The following is a 22,074-nucleotide window of genomic DNA, read 5'->3' as shown; positions in this document are numbered from 1 at the left end:
GTATCGTTGCTGCGTCACTGTTGAGATCTGACTGTTTGACATCTCACCTCATAGCGACGCACCAGCGATCCCTACCAGATCGCATCGTTGTCAGGATCGCTGGTGCGTCGCCAGGTGTGACGGTACCCTAAGTGCAACACAAAGGGGAATGGGGACTCAACACTAGGGAAGCGGTGAGTGGAGACCCCTAGACAGATCTAACGTCACCCTGTCTTTCCTATAGTCCCTATGTAGGTTCCGCACCTATTGCGAGCAGGATACCTAATCCCTGCCTTACCCTGGTTTTGGAATATAGTACAACAACTCCATTCCTGTCAATGAGTCTTTAGTTCCTAGGTTTGTATGCTGTTCATAAAGTTAGAGCAAAAAAAACTCCGAGAGGCTCACACAGGGATAGCATGTGACTGTATTTCCTGTTTTCCTGTGTTTGTGTATGAGAGAAGCAGTCTGCTGTAGATGATGCACAGATAGAGACACACAAATTATTTATTCCTGATCTATTAAGCTTATCATATATTGTTCCTGTTTGTTCCTGAATAAAGTAGCTCTGTTGTCACACGCTTGGAGAGTATCCTGACTAATCCGCTGCCAACGCCTGGCGATAAGCCCTGCGCAGAGGAGGACAGAAGAAGCGATAGTCAATCCTCACTACCGCTAAAGACAACTAGAATAGACCAACACAACAAGGGAACAGCTTAGCTTCAGAAGACTCGGAGAGAAACACCAACATCCTCCAAACTCCAAAAAGGACGATAGCCGAGTGCTACTGCTCCAATACTCAACAAGGAAATGCAAATATAAAATATCACCCGCGCTTGCAAGCAGGAAGTATATCAACTCTCAGGTCCAGGTGTGACCATTATCACCAGCACCAGGGGAGGTGGCCACTGGGTCCTAGCATCAGAAGGACCAGGCAGAAGTCTGCAAACCAGACTGCTGAGACCTTCTGCAGACAGATGCAGTGCAACAGTCTGCAGCCTCTGACACATCCATGACACTATTCTAAGGATAACCATCAATGTTAATGTCCGGGACAACCTCTTTAATAATATTATCCAGTGAGGCTAGTTTCACACTAGCGTATCGAGGAGCTGCAGACGGCTGCGGGCTGCCTCCGTGAAGCTCCGCCCCTGGCCGCACCTCCTCCGGTCAGCTCCGCCTATGTCGGCATGCGGCCTGCGTACCCTATCTTTAGCATTAGGTACGCAGGTGGTGCCTAGGAATGCAGATGCCTCCGCATGCGTCTTTTTGATGATGCGGCGACCTGCGCCAAACGCAGTATGCTGCATTTTTAGTGTGCTCGCCGCACCGTCAAAAAGACTCATGTAGAGGCATCTGCATTCCTCAGCATGGCCTGCGTACCTAATGCTAAAGATAGGGTACGCAGGCCACATGCTGACAGAGGCGGAGCTGACCGGAGGAGGTGCGGCCGGGGGCGGAGGTTCACAGAGGAAGCCCGCAGTCGTATGCAGCTCCTCCATATGCTAGTGTGAAACTAGCCTAATATTTTATTTTTGACAGGATCACTTGTAGGAATTGAAGTGAAGGCATATTTGCCAATAATTATGTATGTACAGAACTTAAGGAATCATGAACACTAATTACACAGACACCCATGTTCTCAGACCATTCATATACCTTCATAGAGATCCATCTGGCTTTTCGTTCCTCATCCCCCACCATCTGTGAGACAATATCATGGATATGTGAAGCACTGGCAGGCCATGTGACTAGTCAGAACACTTACATAACTGTTTCTGTCACCTTCAACCATTTTCCCCCATTGTTTTCCTAATTTTTAGGAGCATTTTCGATTAATATATAAAAAGTTGTACATTGGACTATATTTATCCACTAGACAGATCAAGTGAGACCTGGAAAGGGACTTTGTATATTTCCATGCCATGACAATGACCTTCCTGGTACAAAAAGGAAGAATCTGGAAAAAATTATTTTCACAGGACCCAGTAATAAGATAATTTATAACTCCCAATAAGCAGAATTGGGAGACGGTACCAAAAGTGCTTGTGCATAAACAGGAAGCATATTCGACCAGAGAAGAAGCACTTTAGCGGACGACCAAACTGAATGTATGAAAGGATCCTGTCTCAGCCTTGCATCTAAGGAACAGATCACATGGAGAGGCAAAGATTTTATTAAGGTTTTCAGGAGTATAATAAGGAATTAAGGAATTTAGACTGAATTAAGTAGTCCCTTGCATACTTACCACAAAAGGGTAAAAGTTATCCTTCACATCCTTACACCCTTATGACAAATTGGGTATATCTGCCACCCAATTTGCTTTAGTTTTAGCAAAGACTCTTACGGAGGAAGTCTGCAGTAGTATATATGCTTAGGTGGGGGGCTTCTGTAAATCAGTAGTTCCAAAAAGCTCTTCAAATTTCGGAGCCCTAGGGGCCCATTGCCAAACTGAGAATGCACTGCATGACGTACTTTTACGTCTAAAAAGTTTGTGCTACTGGGAGCTTCATATCTGACCAAAAGCTCTTCAAATGAAAGCTATCCAGAAGAGATTGAAAAAAATCTAAAATTCAAATATAATATCATGTCTCGCTCACAGAGCCACCTAAGATAGATAATGTAACTGAGGTAGGTAGGGATTGGCCTATAAAACCATATCCAATCACAGTAGCAAGCTCTGTGCAACTGACCAGACTCCCACCACTGTCTTCAAAAAGAGTGGTAGCAAATTATATCTGTGTTGTAGGTTAGCCATGCCTTCATAAGAGCCATCAGTGCAGCCACTAACATTATACTTACTAATGTTTACTCCTGAAAATTCAGGGTATATGAGCTGTACACCAGTAACGGCAATGAATGTTCACTTTTGGGCTTGGTTTAAATAAACCCACTTCATTTACAGACTTAATTGCGATACTGGCCTGACAGCAAAATCAAGACTATTGGCAAATACAAACAACTTTTTGAGAATAACTTTATGTAAAAACATTACTAGTTTAAATGGGTATTTCTGTAATGATCATAGGCATAGATGTCCAAAAGTCACATCAGAGGTTGATAATGATGTGGTTCCTGATCACTGATGAGTCTGACCTTCACTGACCCTCTAATGTATCTGGTTACATCAAGAGATCTTTAGCACCCAGTATAAACTGACCCATGTTTATAAGGTTTCATTTAGGCCACATATGTAAAGAATTTTAATACCATGCTAAGGATATTAAGACTTAATTTGCACATGAAAACCCCATGGTCATCATAATGTTAACTACAATCTGTACTTCTATATGGATGACTAGACTTAAGGTCCCTATACACACTAGACTAATGTTTGGATGAACAGTTGAATCAGCTGACAGTCTTTCGACTATGGGGACCCCCGACAGTTGACTGTTGGAATATTTAAGGATCCAGAATCTGATATCGGATTGCTGATCTTTTTCTTCTCTAGAGACAGCCAGAGAAGTCTGGCAGTGGCTCTCTTATAGATAACACCGGAGCTCTCAGTAGAATAAGTACTCCTGTGTATGGGAGAGCCAGGCCAAATAGTTACTGACTGAATGACTCACCACCATCCATCGTGCGGCCGACAGTTGTCTATAATGTATAGGTGGGGAGGAAGTTTTATACATCTAGCTAACAGTTGCTCATTTGTCACAACAATAATTGTATTTGATTGCATATTTAGGTTGCTTATAAAGGTTTGTGTTTGTTGAGCTAAAACATATAGAGGTTCCAATGACCCTTACGGCCAACAAACACATTAGAATTAAAATCTGCATATCACACTAATGCATGGATTGTAGCTGTTCGGTTTTGGTTTCCTGTCAAGATCTAACATCTTAGGGTATTCCCATGTTTTATTATCTTTCCAGTTATACCACAGAATTTGTGGATCTGGGGAATGTATCTGCTCTCAGGACATTCCGCGTCCTTCGTGCACTTAAAACAATCACTGTAATTCCAGGTTTGTATCATTTTATATCCTGTTTATCATTTATGAGCTCTTTAATATGTTTTCTTCAAGTTTGCAGGAAAGCTTGCTGACCTATTGGCGCTTAATTCTCATGTGCACACCATAGCTTTGAGTCTTTAAAACTGGCCATAAACATGAGCTACGATCTAAATGTTGACCGATTTTTCATTCTGCAGACAGCTGCTTCACTTTGAGCCTTCATGTGTTTTGAATGGGGGAGAAGAGAAGGCAGCTGCCAGACTTACCTCCATGAAAACAAAAGGATTGGCGTTCCCACTGATCAATCCTTCTCTTCCCTGACATCATCTGCTTGGGAAGGATCAGGAGGTCCCACTACACATCCGATGGTCAGACACTCCCATCGAAATTTGTGGATTTGGCCAATTTTAGCTAATGTGTATGGAGGCCTTTACTTTACATGTATAGGTTCTATTGCACTATGATGCCACCTTATAGACACCCTGGGTGCTGCTATAACTTGTCTCCAAATTGGGAGTTTATTCTCTCCCCCAAGTATTTTTATACGGCCATCATTTAGCATACAATAGACAAGTCATGTTCATTAATTTTGCAGGTCAGAATGTGAATACATATACAGGTACAGCACAGACCCATAGATTTCTGTAAGTTCTGTATTACAGATCTATAGGTGTTTAGTAGTGATGAGTGAATGTGCTTGGATAATGAGTTATCGAGCACACTCGTCTGCTAAAAGATTATCTTGGGCGTGCTTGAATACTATGCTCGAGTCACAGCGGCTGCATGTTTCGCACCTATTGAACAGATGCAACATCTGCAGGGATTGCCTAACAAACAGGTAATCTCTTTATGTGTTGGAGCTGTTGAACAGCCGCAGCGACTCGAGCATAGTATTTAAGCACACCGAAGATACTCTAGTAGCACACTTGCGTACTGGGATAACACCTTATCCGAGCACGTTCGCTCATCACTGGTGTTTAGTACTGTTACGTCAATGTCATTTAATACATAGGCTTTCTGTAGATTGTGAAATGAGGTTTTCCCCAGTTGGAACTTTATATAGTGTGACATCTCCTGTCATTAAATAGTTAACACCAAGTTGTTAGTATCAGTTTCACAGATTCACACCTCCGCACCGGTTGTCTTCTTCAGTATCATTTACACGAATTGTCCATGTTTGTTTCCTGACTTCACTGACCACCAATAACCTCCTTTGCTTATTCATAACACTTAATTGGATCTTGTCCCTGTTTTAGTTAGTAAGATGTCAGGAATTTTATTTTATACTTCTTTGGCTGTTTATATAATTCATACAGATCCCGAATCCAACTGTAAACATATAACCTATGGCACCGTACATTTGATCTGCACTAACAAGGTGGGCCTGGCAGCATTCAAATTTTATCCAGAATAAGGCAACCAGGTAGCATATCCAAAAATCTTGGCAATGGTGGAGACCTCAGGGAGAATAGTACGAATAGTTCTGCCATGTTGTATGGTAGAGAAAATTTGGCTCACTTGTCAAAAAATAAATATGCCCCATGTAGATTGAGCTGGAGAAAGTAATTTAAAGTTTATAATATAGTACATTACCAGGGGTTTATCCACCTACAGTATTCTGAGATATCTGCTGGGACACATATATATCCATGTGCAGTGGCGTAACTTGAAACTCATGGGCCCCAATGCAAAACTGACCTTTAATCAAAACTTTTCTTTTCATATTGGCCAAAGGAGCCTAGCTTTCAAGGCCCTGGGCACAGCTGCAGCTCCTGCACCACTATAGGTACACCTCTGTTCTCGCGGTTTCTGTAGTGCCAACCTATTCTGTGCCACCATCAGAGCTTCTAATCAGTCCTTTCATGTCCTATTCCCAATGGAACCCACAACCTAATTTCAGTAGCTAGAAGACACACTTACGTTTTAGATGGAATTTAAGGTGTATTTCATCTTATAAGTTGCTATGCCATAAATATGTGAGCAGTAGTGTTGAGCATTCCGATACCGCAAGTATCGGGTATCGGCCAATACTTGCTGTATCGGAATTCCGATACCGACTTCCGATATTTTTTCAATATCGGAATTCGGCATCGGAATCGGAAGTTCAAAGTTGATTGACAGCCTGACGTCATCATGATGCGCGGTGTGTGCGCATCATGATGCGCCGTCATTTCGGGCCTTCCGGGGGTCTCTGCCGGCCTGCCGGGGGGCTGTGTGGACTGCCCGGGGTCTGTACCGGCCTGCCGGGGGGCTGTGCCGGCCTGCCGGTGGTCTGTGCACCCTGTGGGGGTCTGTACCGGCCTGCCGGGGGGCTGTGCCGGCCTGCCGGTGGTCTGTGCACCCTGTGGGGGTCTGTACCGGCCTGCCGGGGGGCTGTGCCGGCCTGCCGGGGGGCTGTGCTGATGTCCGGGGGTCTGTGCAAGCATCGTCCGATGGGACTACAAGTCCCATCTGGCGATGCCTGCTACCATGACAGTGATTGACACATTAGCCAATGATGGGACAGTAGTAGTCCCATCATCCGGCTAATGTGTTAAATGTTAAAAAAAAAAAAATACTACATACATACTACATACATACTACATGCATGCTACATACATACTACATGCTACATACATACTACATGCTACATACATACTACATATATACTACATGCATGCTACATACATACTACATGCTACATACATACTACATATATACTACATGCATGCTACATACATACTACATGCTACATACATACTACATGCTACATACATACTACATATATACTACATACATGCTACATACATGCTACATACTGCATGCTACATACATACTACATACATACTACATACCTACTACATGCATGCTACAGTCATACTACATACATGCTACATACATACCACATATATACTACATACATGCTACATGCTACATACATACTACATACATACTACATACATGCTACATACATGCTACATATATACTACATGCATGCTACATACATACTACATATATACTACATATATACTACATACATACTGCATGCTACATGCATGCTACATACATACTACATACATACTACATGCATGCTACATACATACTACATACATACTACATACATGCTACATACATACCACATATATACTACATACATGCTACATACATACTACATACATGCTACATACATACTACATATATACTACATGCATGCTACATACATACTACATATATACTACATGCATGCTACATACATACTGCATGCTACATGCATGCTACATACATACTACATACATACTACATGCTACATACATACCACATATATACTACATACATACAATACATTCATACAATACATACAAAGACATACAGTACATATAACATAGAGTAACATACTTACCAATACTTGTCACATTGTTCCCCGAAGCCATTGTCTTTTCCGGAATAAATATTAACATAACAAACCACAAAAATACTCACCCACGATCCGAAGCAGTCCACGAGTGTGTCCCACGACGATCTTGGGTAGAGAACTGCAGCATCAGCTGATGCTGCCGTTCTCTACGGGCTGCAGGAATCCAATGACGGAAGGTAGGTATCCTTCTGCACTGTATTCCTCCGCCACTTAAAAAAAAAAAAAAAGTCCCTAGTCTCACTTTATGCCATTGCTGTGTGGGAATTTCCCACGCAGCAATGGCATAAAGTGAGACTAGGGACTTTTTTTTTTTTTAAGTGGCGGAGGAATACAGTGCGGAAGGATACCTACCTTCCGTCATTGGATTCCTGCAGCCCGTAGAGAACGGCAGCATCATTTGATGCTGCCGTTCTCTACCCAAGATCGTCGTGGGACACACTCGTGGACTGCTTCGGATCGTGGGTGAGTATTTTTGTGGTTTGTTATGTTAATATTTATTCCGGAAAAGACAATGGCTTCGGGGAACAATGTGACAAGTATTGGTAAGTATGTTACTCTATGTTATATGTACTGTATGTCTATGTATGTATTGTATGAATGTATTGTATGTATGTAGTATATATGTGGTATGTATGTAGCATGTAGTATGTATGTAGTATGTATGTAGCATGCATGTAGCATGCAGTATGTATGTAGCATGCATGTAGTATATATGTAGTATGTATGTGGTATGTATGTAGCATGTAGTATGTATGTAGCATGCATGTAGTATGTATGTAGTATGTATGTAGCATGCATGTAGTATGTATGTAGCATGTAGTATGTAGCATGCATGTAGTATATATGTAGTATGTATGTAGCATGTAGTATGTATGTAGCATGCATGTAGTATATATGTAGTATGTATGTAGCATGTAGTATGTATGTAGCATGCATGTAGTATATATGTAGTATGTATGTAGCATGTAGTATGTATGTAGCATGCATGTAGTATATATGTAGTATGTATGTCGCATGTAGTATGTATGTAGCATGCATGTAGTATATATGTAGTATGTAGTATGTATGTAGCATGCATGTAGTATGTATGTAGCATGCATGTAGTATGTATGTGGTATGTATGTAGCATGTAGTATGTATGTAGCATGCATGTAGTATATATGTGTTATGTATGTTGCATGTAGCATGCATGTAGTATGTATGTAGTATGTATGTGGTATGTATGTAGCATGCATGTAGTATGTATGTAGTATATATGTGGTATGTATGTAGCATGTAGTATGTATGTAGCATGCAGTATGTATGTAGCATGCATGTAGTATGTAGTATATATGTAGTATGTATGTTGCATGTAGTATTTATGTAGTATGAATGTAGCATGTATGTAGTATGTAGTATGAATGTAGCATGTATGTAGTATGCATGTTGTATGTATGTAGCATGTATGTAGCATGTAATTATTTTTTTTTTTTTTTTTTTTTTACATTCAACACATTAGCCGGATGATGGGACTACTACTGTCCCATCATTGGCTAATGTGTCAATCACTGTCATGGTAGCAGGCATCGCCCGATGGGACTTGTAGTCCCATCGGACGATGCCTGCACAGACCCCCGAAGCCTGCACAGACCACCGGCAGGCCGGCACAGCCCCCCGGCAGGCCGGCACAGCCCCCCGGAGCCTGCACAGACCACCGGCAGGCCGGCACAGCCCCCCGGCAGGCCGGCACAGCCCCCCGGAGCCTGCACAGCCCCCCGGCAGGCCGGCACAGCCCCCCGGCAGGCCGGCACAGCCCACCGGAGCCTGCACAGACCACCGGCAGGCCGGCACAGCCCCCCGGCAGGCCGGCACAGACCACCGGAGCCTGCACAGACCCCCTGGCAGGCCGGCACAGCCCCCCGAAAGGCCCGTACAGACCCCAGAGAGGCTGTACAAGGCAAAAACAGGGTTTTTCTTATTCCGATACCGGAAGTCCCATAGACTTGAATGGGACTTCCGGTATCGGAATCGGCGATACCGATACTTTTTTTAAAGATCGGCCGATCCATTCCGATCCGATACTTTGAAGTATCGGACGGTATCACTCAACTCTAGTGAGCAGTAAATACCCCTTTAATTCATCAGTATGTTTTTTGGAATGTGGGAGGAAATCAGAAAACTTTGGAGGAAACCCACAGTTGTCTGGAGCCAAAATAAAACTCAAAATAATACCAAAAGGAGCATAGAGATATTCCATGTAATTGCTATGGGGCCAAATTGAGGTTCCATTTAATGGGTATTGAGAATTTGTACTTGGATATGTTCCTTACAGGACCACAAGGGCCTTCTATCTTATGTGGTAAGGAGTGGTGTAGTGTCAAGCAGCTCCTAAAAGGAACATGGCCATGTCTTCAATGCTGTTTGGCAGGCAGTAGTAACCACTGAACCACCATGCAAATGCAGAGAACATACAGACTACATTCGGTTGTGCACCATGGTCAGATTTTATATATATGATTCCTCCATGACTTGTCTATGAGTTCACCTTTCCCATCCTTTCACTAGAGCTCCTACTTCCAATAGAGCATCTTTTGTGATATAGACATAGTGTGTCGAGATGATAACATATTATCTGCTTTACCTGTTCCAGGCTTAAAAACCATTGTTGGGGCCCTCATCCAGTCTGTGAAAAAGCTGGCAGATGTGATGATCCTCACAGTCTTCTGTTTGGCCGTTTTTGCACTAATTGGTCTTCAGCTGTTTATGGGAAATCTGAGACAGAAATGTGTACGCTGGCCACCACCTGAGGAAGCCTATGAATATTACAGAAATCAGACCATCAATTCTATGGAGTTTGACGACAACTCGACCTTATACAATAACACCGACATGTTCACCAACATATCTATAGACTGGTCTACCTACCTCAGTGATGAGTGTAAGTGAAATCAGAAATTCAGTGTAAATACATCAAATCTTCATTACTTAAAGTGCAAGTTAACTTTGAATGCTGTACTTTTGCGCAACATTGAGGTACACAAATTTTTTTACGATTTTTAGTGTTTTCATGTGTGCATCTCAGTGAATCTAGAGCGCCTGTCTCAAGTATGCCTCCCTCATCAAAACCGATATGAACATCCCTGATCTTGATGAATCAGGGCCTATGTCTCCTGACAACCTTATACTCATAAATGTTTGTCATTCTTTATGGGGGAAAGGGAAAAAACTGCTGCCAGATATTTCAAACTGCCGTACCTTCCTCTCCCTCGACATCATATGTTACAGGGGAGTCCAAAAACCCCATAAAAATGCAATGCAATAATTAACCTCCCCTCTGTACTTTTTATAGAATTCACCTTTGATGTTTTTGTAGCTTTTTCACAGACAAAGCTCTGAAGTCCTCCCAATCAAAACATCCATGAGATGTCACATGAAATGACTGGGGCAGCGAATGATGTCTTTGTTGACAGCACTCTGGACAAAACCTGGATGTTGATTGCCTGCCCAAGGGATGAAATACATAGACCTCATATCAACATGCATGATTGACAACATTTCTGGAATGTTTAACTGGAACCTGTCACCAGTTTTTTTTTTTATGTATGAACCAGTACCACAACCTTCCTCAAAGCCTGTACTGCATTCCAGAAAGTTGTATATTATGTCATCATGACTCCCATGTATATTCCCCAATAAACCGTTTGATATGCTCTAGCGAGGTATGCAAATTCAGACGGTTCGGTCCGATGGGTGTCACTAGTGGTGCTTGTCTTACCTCTCTCATGCTAAATGTCATCCTCACACTTCAAAAGGCTTTTTTGGAGATATACAGAAGAGTCAGGACATAAAGTCCAACTTTCTTGAATGAAAGACAGGCGCTGTGGAAGGTGGTGGTATTGGTTCATACATGAAGAAACTGGCTACATGTTCCCTTAAAGTCCTGTCCCTAACTCCGCCCCCTCTGAGAAACCCCCATTGCACACCCCCAGAACACCCACTTTTGGGCAGAGTTTACATAAGCTCCACTTCCTTTTGACTCCTAGGAAATCCAGGACAGTTGGCAAGTATGGCTATGCAAACTGTAGACCAATCAGGTCTGGGCTTTTATTTATTAAGCTCCCAGAGATAATTACTATGGGTAACATAGACAGTTTTTCTAAATACTAATATTTTTATAAATCTACCAATTTGTTTAACCTAGGAAGTTCAGAGCTCTATATAAAGTGTGAAATTGTGTGCAAAGTGGACATAGGCTATAGATAAGCATTGTTTTTTTTAAAAAAATGTATGTTAGGTTTCTTCATTCTTTATTTTCTATGTCAATATAGCTAACTTTTACTATTTGGAAGGAGCGCTGGATGCTCTTCTGTGTGGCAACAGCAGTGACAGTGGGTGAGTGTCATTTTCCTTAAGAATACAGCAAGAAATACATTTTGAGGGATTATTAGACAAAAAAGCTGCATTTTTACAGAAACAGTATGTCTCTCATCCATGGTCTTGGTCTGGTATTGCAGCTTAGCTCTTTTCAAGTGAATGTAGCAGACATTTTCATAGATTTAAGGTTGAAAATCGAGTTAAATCTAAACCGTAAAATTTTATTCAGAAGAAGGCAAAAACCCCATGAGGAAGATGCTAACTGCCCGATATTAGGAGGAAAAATGCCTTTCTCACTCTACATATAGCAATCAGACTAGTCGCATGGATCAATATCCTGTGTTCAAAATCTAGTATTCATAACCTATAATATTATATTTATCTAGAAACACATCCAGGCCCTCCTTCAACTTGACCATTATAACATTACTGTAAGAGCAGTGAGACTATGGAACTCTTCCACGTAAACAATCATCATGTGTGATGATGATTAAGGCCGGGGTCACACTAGCGATTAAATCGGACGAATGCAATGCGATAAAAAATCGCAATACAGTCGTACCTATGTTATTCTATGGTGCTGCTCCCATCATCCGTTTTTTTTATCGAATCCGTTCCTCGGACCGAGACAATCACAGCATGCTGCGATTGTCACCGATTTTCGGATCGGATTCGCCAATGCAAGTCTATGGATGCGATTAAAAATCGCATTGAAAACGCACCACACGTGTGACTTGAGATTAAATCGCAAGACTTCTCCAGGTCAACAGGAAAGAGCATCAGGCATTGAGATTGGATGTCAATTTGATGCTCATATGCGAATAAAATCGCTTAATCGCCGGAAAATCGGAGGACAGACGGATCACTGGACAAGAAAGCTTTGTGTGATTTCGTACCGTAAAAATCGGACCGAATTGTTAATGGTTGTGTGTGACTCCAGCCTAAATCTTCTTTCCTCAAGACATAGAGGATACCCCCTTGTCACCGTCGCAGGCCTTGGATGACGTGAAATGGACGCATTTTATTAATGCAGTTGGTATAATACAGGAATGGTGAAACGCTTCCACTCTACCTAGTCTTTATCATGGTGTCCCAGCAACAATGAAGGAAAAGGTATAGGGGGGGTATGGACATTATATAGTACCTAGTAGATAGTAACCGTCTCAAGCAGAAGAATAAAAAGATTATTAGAAAAATCTGTACTATTCCCTCATATATTTGTAGTACATTGTATTAAGATCACCCCTAAGCTTTGGTTTTTCCAAACTAAGTAACCCAAGTTTTACAAGTTGTTCTGGTATTGCAGTTCACCCACTCCCTTAATAAGCTTGGTCACTCTTCTCTGCACCTGTTCTAGCTCAACTATATCCTACAGTCTTTTTTTTCCCAGGCCTAGATTTTGTCCCCCTTTTGAATATTGGCACTACATTTGCTACGCGCCCATCCTGTAGTACAGACCCTGTTATTAAGTCCTGCAGTACTCAGGGTGTATGTCATCCGGGTCTAGTAATTTGTCTACTTTAGGCCATGTTCACACATTGAGTATCCGGTCAGTTTTTTACCTCAGTATTTGTAGGCCAAAACCAGTAGTGGAACAATCAGAGGAAAAGTGTAATAAAAACCCGTCACCACTTCTGGATTTATCACCCACTCCTGGTTTTGCCCTACAAATACTGAGGTAAAATACTGACCCAATACTGAACATGCAAACGTGGTCATAATGTGTTTGAGGTGGCACTGTAGGTCCTGCTGGGTTAAGCAGATGATATTTAAGGGAGAAATTCTAGTATCCCTGATCATGTCGACTCATCTGTCATGGGATTTTCTTGTGTAAATACAATAGAGAAAAAGGAGTTTAGCCTTTCTCTCATCCTCGTCCACCATTTCTCCCAGGATAGTTTTTGTGGGCCAATATTGTTATTTTTGCATTTCTTTCTGTTTATGTAGTTGAAGAATATCTTTGGATTATTTTTACTTTCTTTGTCAGCAAGACTTTCGGTCTCAATCTTTGCTGCCTTGAATAGATTTTTTTTTTTTGCACAATTTATTTTTTTTCTCTATTAATTTGTTAATGCTTTAATTTTGTCTTTCATTATGTCGCTTATAGCTCTATTTCTCCCATTTCTAGCTTGTTTATTTCCAAAGGGTATATTGTACTCAGGTCCTATTCGAACCATTATTCCACTTGAGCTTGTTTGGTTCCAAAAAAAATATCAATGAATATTAAAAGTTAAAAAAGAAAAACTACTTATATAATAATAATAATAAAAAAACAATCCCTCTAGTAATCGATAAATGAAAACATTATTTTGTGGTAACTATTAGCCAAGTGACAACCAATCCGTACATTTGATAGGCTGGCCTATTTGTTAAAATATTTTTTCTAAATTTGTTTTTTTGGGTCCTTCACATGTTGTCAAAGGTAATTGTCTTGTACTATTGTTAAAAAAACACCACCAACTTACCATACCAACTTTGCAAACTTGTTACGGTGTACCTAATAAGAACCAGTCTCCCTGACACTGTGTCCTCACCCTACCTTTTGCTAGCTGCCTCATTGTCCTGCACCTCCATGCTGCCCCACATATACCCAGCGAGTTTCTCTGTTCATTTAAGCAGTAAACTCCTTTTAATATTGTCAATGGATTTCAGTGTTGCCAGCTGCTTATACAGATCCAGTACCCGAGCTTCCAAATATAAAGTAAGCATACATCTCGCACAACAGTATGCACCCTCAAACGGCTGTTCAAGGATTGCATACAGCAACAAGATGTACATTGGATGTATTGTCAAAAATGGATCACTTTGTGCTAACTGGGATTGCACAAAACATGAACATATACAAATAAAAGCAAGCAGTGAATTAAAACAAGTTAGTTCTTTCTAAATTCCCTGAATCAAAAGTCACAAACTCTCAAGTCACAACCACACTTAGATCAAAAAACTTGCAAGCTTGCTCACTCGCTTTCTCTTACGCTTTTAAAGATGTTTTCATGTTCTTATCTACAGTACAGCCGGAAACGCACTATTTGTTTTGGGGGTTTTTTTTTGCAATACCAGACCCAACCCATGGACAAGTATGGCTGTTTTTTGGCCATTACTGTACCTCTGATTCCTTAGATGTTATACAAGGACATAAGGAGAGTTTTTAAATGTGTAGTGCAATGGGGTTGGTGCAGTGTGACAGACAGGCAGTGACCCAGGAAAAGTAAACATAGTTTAATGTCCAAAACTCACAACATAAAGTGGGCGACTGCACCGCCGTGTACGCTGAGGGGTAGGCCTTTTGGTTCTGATTGACTTTGCTGCTTCACACAGGTGGAGCTTTGCAGAGCCTTCTGCTCTGCACGCTTGCAAAACCAAACTGACACACCCAATCCTTTTCTGCAGGGATTTTTACAAGGAACCTGTGGCCGTAGACCATATGGAAAACACGGTCAGGAAGGAAACAGACCGCGCACACTACCATCCTCTAGTCCATTCCAAAAATAAAAGCCCATGGCAGGTTTTTAAATCTGCTTTGGACAAATAGATTGCCCAAGACTAACACTTTTATTTTGCTTTGCAATCACAGCTATGCCTGTGACTGCAATGCACTCCCGCTGCCACAATATGCTACTGTGCTCATCCTGGGGGACACATAGCGACCCTTGCATATGACACCGGTCGCTGCCTCACAAATGTCATAGGTCGTTGTGAATCTTAATTATGTGTAATTCACATGCTACATTAAAATATGATGGATTACATAGAGCCACGATGAATAATGAAATTGAAGAATCCTATGGAATATTGAACAGTGTATGAGATTTACACTAATATTAACTGCCAGTGACATGGTTTCTACTCTGTTATTAAAAACAATGCCAACTACCTACATTAGTAAACAGTAGATCTTGCAGACCTGGTAATGCAAGAGTACTTACTTTTAAAATCAATGCAAATAGAGCGGAATAATCAAGTTGTTTTGTTTACAAAGTTCTGTGAATTTTTTAACCACTAAAATCAAAAGAAATCTCTATATTTTTACCCTACAATGAACACCAAAAACGCAAGACCAAAATGGAGGAATTGTGTTTTTTCCTGCTATTTCACATTGTTTATTACATTTTTCAGTATATAATATGGTAATGTTATGACTATTGGAAGATGAGGAGTAAACTGGACATTTTATAAATGAAGCTAGAGCTAAAAAAAAAAATAATTTTAATATCAGACAGAAAACTTTAAAACAGTGCTATTCTGCCAAATTCTGGTGAATTTTCAAAATAAATACACTGGCCTCATCAGGTCTAGCAGATCTATTTAATAATGTATGCACTGTTTTCTGAAAACTATTAAAGTAAAATACAATCTTTAACATTCCATCTGTAGTCAATAGTTTTTACAGCCAACAGCTGAGGAATAGTGATGAGCAAACGTGCTTGGATAGCGTCTTATCCAAGCACTCTCGGGTGTTATCGGAGTATCTTGGGGGTGCTCGTATATTAGTATGTTCGAGTTCCTGCGGCTGCATGATTAGCGGATGTTAGACAGACACAACACATGTGGGGATTACCTGTTTGTTATTGAATCCCCACATGTGTTCAGGCTGTCTAGCAGACTCAAATCATGCAGCCGTGGGGACTGGAACATAATATGCGAGCATGCCCAAGATACCACCCGAGCATGCTTGGATAAGATGTTATCCGAGTATGTTTGCTCATCACTGCTGAGGAACCATGGGGTGCCTAAAGTCACATGTGGCCCGAAAGCCACTGCTTGGTAAATACTGCACTTTCCAAAGACACTGTATGATGGCTCATGGAGATTTGTTGGGACCTTGGTGCTTTGCACACAGCAAAGACATCAGTCTGGACCTCTAAAAGGAAACTCTTATCAGGTTTTGCTGCCTAATCTAAGAGCAGCATCATGGAGACAAAGACCCTGTTTCCACTGATTTATCATTTACTGGGCTGCTTGCTATAGTTTTAATAGAATATGTGTTCTATCAGCAAGAGTTTATCATTAAAGGACTTGTAAACCTGCTGCCATGTAGTCCCCCATATTCATAAGCTCTATAGAACCCTGCCCCCACCACTGATTGTCAGCTTTCTGCCTATGCACAGTGAACACAGAAAGCTGTGGTGTGGGCGGGGTAATACAGAGCTCAGCATTCAGAGAACTGGTAGATTTGCAGTAGATAAAACTGTGTTTTTATCAAAACTGTAGCAAGCAGCCCAGTAGGTGATACATTGCTAGAATCAGGATCTCTTTCCCTACATCATGCTGCTGTCAGATGAATTATTAAAAACGTGATGACAGGTTCCCTTTCGAGTAATAGGTTTATGTCACTTATTAATGAAAGCTTTAACTAGAGCAGGTTTAGTAAGCATTTCTGTGCATCACTGGGGTCAGGCCTGGGGAAACACTCATGGAATGTATAGCATGTATATACAACTATGCTTTATTGAGTAATACACATATTTTTTGGAGTTCTGGTCTTGTTGATGAGTGTATCTTCTACCAACAGGAAATGCCCAGAAAGCTTTACATGTATGAAGACTGGAAGAAATCCCAACTATGGGTATACCAACTTTGACTCTTTCAACTGGGCTTATTTGGCACTATTCAGGCTGATGACTCAGGACTACTGGGAGAACCTGTTTCAACTGGTATCACAATTTTAACACTACTAACCCCCAACCTTACCCCGAGTCTACATTTTACCCTAAATATCCCTTTTATGTCATACAGTAGTCCAACTTCGCCCAAATTAACTATTTTATAAAGATTTTGGATAACCACAATTGGAGCAGTCCGGCCAGGCTGAGAGTTATAGTTGTGCAACTGTTAGTTATGTTCTCTTTCAATATATTGCGAGCCCTCGCGGGCAGGATCCTCTCTCCTCCTGTACCAGTCGTGGCTTGTATCGTTTAAGATTCCTGTACTTGTTTTTATTATGTATACCCCTCCTCACATGTTAAGCGCCATGGAATAAATGGCGTTATAATAATAAATAATAATAATATCTGATGCTATAGAGTAATGTATTGTTTTTTTCGCTCCTAGACCCTAAGAGCTGCAGGTAAAACCTACATGATTTTCTTTGTGTTGGTTATTTTCCTGGGCTCTTTTTATCTCGTCAACCTTATCCTTGCTGTGGTGGCCATGGCATATGACGAGCAAAATGAAGCCACCATTCAGGAAGCCTTAGAAAAGGAGAAAGAATTCCATGACATGCTAGAACAGCTAAAGAAACATCAAGAAGAGCAAGGTCAGCGGGTCAGTATGCAACTCAAGTATTTGGGTCCGGCTTAACACATAGGAGAAGTTCTGCATCTTGAAGTTCAAAAATGTTCAAAAATATTAGATTACAGTCCTACTCTTTTCAGACTTCAAATCTCTTTACATTCCTCATTGGTTCAGTGTCTGAAAAACTGGCTTTGGTGATTTACCATTTGCGAAGCAATAGTCATTATATAGCAAAGTCCATTTTGTACATTTATCTTACATATCATTCTAGAAATTTGCTTGTTGACGGTTTGTAATAATAAACAGCAGAATTGTGAGCACAGCTTTGTAGATTAACATTTTGGGACTTTGAGTTTTTGGGGTAGTCTATTCAATGTTTATTTTCTGTTCTGAAAATGCATCAAAAGGAACTGAATATAGGCAACCCCATCCTGGGAACAACGACAGCAATAGAAAGTGAATGTGTTGATCTTGTGGGAGGCAGTGACCTATCTACTTTTGTTAGTTGCATGTGACATACAGTTCCAAAAGTAATGTTAGTGTGAACAGTCAAGCAAGTTGAAGATGAATTGATCTCTGTATTCCTAAAGGTAAAAATGACACAATTCCTTTGTATTTTAGGCAAAAAAATGTATAGGTGCTTCTCACAAAATTAGAATATCATCAAAACTTTCATTTATTTCAGTTCTTCAATACAAAAAGTAAAACTCATATATTATATAGAGTCATTACAAACAGAGTGATCTATTTCACGTGTTTATTTCTGTTAATGTTGATGATTATGGCTTACAGCTAATGAAAACCCAAAAGTCATTATCTCAGTAAATTAGATTACTTTATAACATCAGCTTGAAAAAATATTTTAAAATCCAAAATGTTGGCCTACTAAAATGTATGTTCAGTGAATGCACTCAATACTTGGTCGGGGCTCCTTTTGCATCTATTACTGGATCAATGCGGTGTGGCATGAAGGCGATCAGCCTGTGGCACTGCTGAGGTGTTATGGAAGCCCAGGTTGCTTTGATAGCAGCCTTCAGCTCGTCTGCATTGTTGGGTCTGGTGTCTCTCATCTTCCTCTTGACAATACCCCATAGATTCTCTATGGGGTTATAGTCAGGGGAGTTTGCTGGCCAATCAAGCACAGCGATACTGTTGTTTATAAACCAGGTATTGGTGCTTTTGGAAGTGTGAACAGGTGCCAAGTCCTGCTGGAGAATGAAATTTCCATCTCCAAAAAGCTTGTCGGCAGAGGGAAGCAAGAAGTGCTCTAAAATTTCCTGGTAGAGGGCTGTGCTGACTTTGGTCTTGATAAAACACAGTGGACCTACACCAGCAGATGACATGGCTCCCCAAACCATCACTGATTGTGGAAACTTCACAATAGACCTCAAGCAGCTTGGATTGTGGCCTCTCCACTCTTCCTCCAGACTCTGGGACCTTGATTTCCAAATGTAATGCAAAATTTACTTTAATCAAAATCAACACCTTGGACCACTGAGCAACAGTCCAGTTATTTTTATCTTTGGCCCAGGTAAGACGCTTCTGGTGTCTTTTGGTCATGAGTGGCTTGACACAAGGAATGCGACACTTGTAGCCCATGTCCTAGATACGTCTGTGTGTGGTGGCTCTTGAAGCAATGACTCCCACAGCAGTCCACTCCCTGTAAATCTCCCACAAATTTTTCGAATGGCCTTTTCTTAACAATCCTTTCAGGGCTGCTGTTATCCCGGTTGCTTGTGCACCTTTTTCTACCACACTTTTTTCTCCCACTCAATTTTCCACTAATATGCTTGGATACAGCATTATGTGAACAGCCAGCTTCTTTAGCATTGACCTTTTGTGGTTTACCCTCCTTATAGAGTGTGTCAATGACTTCAACATCTGTCAAGTCAGCAGTCTTCCCCATGATGGTGGAGCCTACTGAAACAGACTAAAGGTACTGTCACACTTAGCGATGTACCAGCGATCCCGACCAGCGATATGACGCGGTCAGGATCGCTGGTACATCGCTAAGTGGTCACTAGTGAGCTGCCACACAGGCAGATCTCACTAGCGACATCGCTGGGGATGGGGGTCGCTACTTACCTGTCACACCAGGCGATCCTGCGTCCTCCCGCCCGGCTCCACGCGTCGCTCGTCGTCACAGCAGGAAGCTGACGATGAGAAACAGTCCTGGATGTTCTCGCGCGATCAGCGATAAGCAGCGGGGGAGCGGGTTGTAGGTAAGTATCACACACAGCGATATCGCTAGCAGTATCGCTATAACGTCACTAGTTATAGCGATATTGCTAGCGATATCTCTTAGTGTGACATGCCCTTAAGGGACTTTTTAAATGCTTAGGAAGTCTTTGCAGGTATTTTTTGTTAATTATTCTAATTTACTGAGATAACGACTTTTGTGTTTTCATTGACTGTAAGCCATAATCATCAACATTAACCCCTTAATCCCCGGAGCTTTTTTCATTTTTGCATTTTCGTTTTTCGCTCCCCTCCTTCCCAGAGCCATAACTTTTTTTTATTTTTCCGTCATTATGGCCATGCAAGGGCTTATTTTTTGCAGGACAAGTTGTACTTTTGAACGACATCATTGGTTTTACCATGTCGTGTACTAGAAAACAGGAAAAAAATTCCAAGTGTGGTGAAATTGCAAAAAAAGTGCAATCTCACAATTGTTTTTGTTTGGTTGAACGTGGCGATACCAAATATGTCTGTTTGATTTTTTTATTGTTTTATTTATATATTGTTTTATTTTATTATTTTATATTTTTTACATTTTTAAACATATTTTTTTTTACTTTTGCCATGCTTCAATAGTCTTCATAGGAGAATAGGAGCTGGCACAACTCGATCAACTCTGCTACATAGAGGCGATGAGCAGATTGCCTCTATGTAGCAGAATTACTGATGTGCTATGAGCACCGATCACTGGCACTGGGTGGCGCTCACAGCAAGCCGGCACTGACAATCATAGAGGTCTCCAGGAGACCTCGGGTTGTCATGCCGAGGCACCGGTGACCCGCGATCACGTGACGCGGGTCACCGGTGAGCGCATTTCCGGCCCAATAGCCGGAAGCGCTATTTAAATGCCACTGTCAGCGTTTACAGTGGCATCTAACTAGTTAATAGCCGCAGGTGGATTGCGATTCCACCCGCGGCTACTGCGGGCACATGTCAGCTGTTCAAAACAGCTGACATGTCCCAGTAAAGATGTGGGTTCACAGCCAGAGCCCACATCAAAGGGAGGGATACCGACATCGGCATACTATTACGCCCGATGTTGTTAAGGGGTTAACAGAAATAAACATTTGAAATAAATCACTCTGTAATGACTCTATAAATATGAGTTTCACTTTTTGTATTGAAGAACTGAAATAAATTAACTTTTTGATATTCTAATTTTGTGAGAAGAACCTTTATTTCATCTTTTACATTTTAAAAATTACAAAAAGGAAAATGGGCCATTGCAAAAGTTTGGGAACCCTGTATGGTTAGTACCTAGTAGCACCTCCTTTTGAAAGTATGAGTTTGTAAATGTTTTTTTGTGGGCAGCCAAGAGTCTTTAAATTATTGCTTGATAGAAGTCTTCCAGTTCTGTGAGATTCCTGGGTCGTCTTGCATGCTCGGCTCTTTTGAGGTCTAGCCACAGATTTTCAATGATGTTTAGATCAGGGACTGTGAGGGCCACTGTAAAACCTTCAGCTTGCGCCTTTTGAGGTAGTCTATTGTGGATTTTGATGTGTGTTTAGAATCATTATCCATTTGTAGAAGCCAACCTCTTTTCAACGTCAGATTATTTTGCAGATGGTGTTATGTTTGCATCAAGAATTTGTTGAAATTGCATTGCATCCATTCTTCCCATGTTTCCTGTGTCACTGTCTGCAACACAACCCCAAAGCATGAGTGATCCACCCCCATGCTTAAATGGTTGGCAATATATTCTTTGCCTGAAATTCTGTGCCCTTGTTTCTCTACAAATACCTTTGATCCTTGTGGCCAAAGAGTTTTATTTTAACCTCATCAGTCCACAGGACTTGTTTCCAAAATGTGTCACTTATTTAGATGTTCTTTTGCATACTTCTGATGTTAAATTTTATGGTGAGGACGCAAAAGAGGTTTTCTTCTGATGACTCCTCCATGAAGGCCATATGTATGCAGG

The 22,074-nt window shown here is 41.2% G+C and overlaps 1 protein-coding gene across 1 annotated transcript in view; it reads left to right on the top strand.

The window, feature by feature from the left end:
* SCN4A (sodium voltage-gated channel alpha subunit 4) overlaps positions 1-22,074 on the top strand; it is a 177,115-nt gene that overhangs the window by 81,261 nt on the left and 73,780 nt on the right. Inside the window, exons 6-10 of the mRNA XM_073582357.1 lie at positions 3,858-3,949; positions 9,961-10,248; positions 11,639-11,702; positions 17,197-17,338; positions 17,736-17,948. Of these exons, the coding sequence (XP_073438458.1) occupies positions 3,858-3,949; positions 9,961-10,248; positions 11,639-11,702; positions 17,197-17,338; positions 17,736-17,948 (799 nt within the window). The remainder of the gene's footprint in view (positions 1-3,857; positions 3,950-9,960; positions 10,249-11,638; positions 11,703-17,196; positions 17,339-17,735; positions 17,949-22,074) is intronic.

The sequence above is a fragment of the Dendrobates tinctorius genome, unplaced genomic scaffold, assembly GCF_039654945.1.
Source record: "Dendrobates tinctorius isolate UK_male_01 unplaced genomic scaffold, ASM3965494v1 ptg000071l, whole genome shotgun sequence".
NCBI classification, from domain to species: Eukaryota; Metazoa; Chordata; class Amphibia; order Anura; family Dendrobatidae; genus Dendrobates; species Dendrobates tinctorius.
Note: the sequence above shows the minus strand (reverse complement) of the source record. Positions and strands in the feature narration are given on the sequence as shown.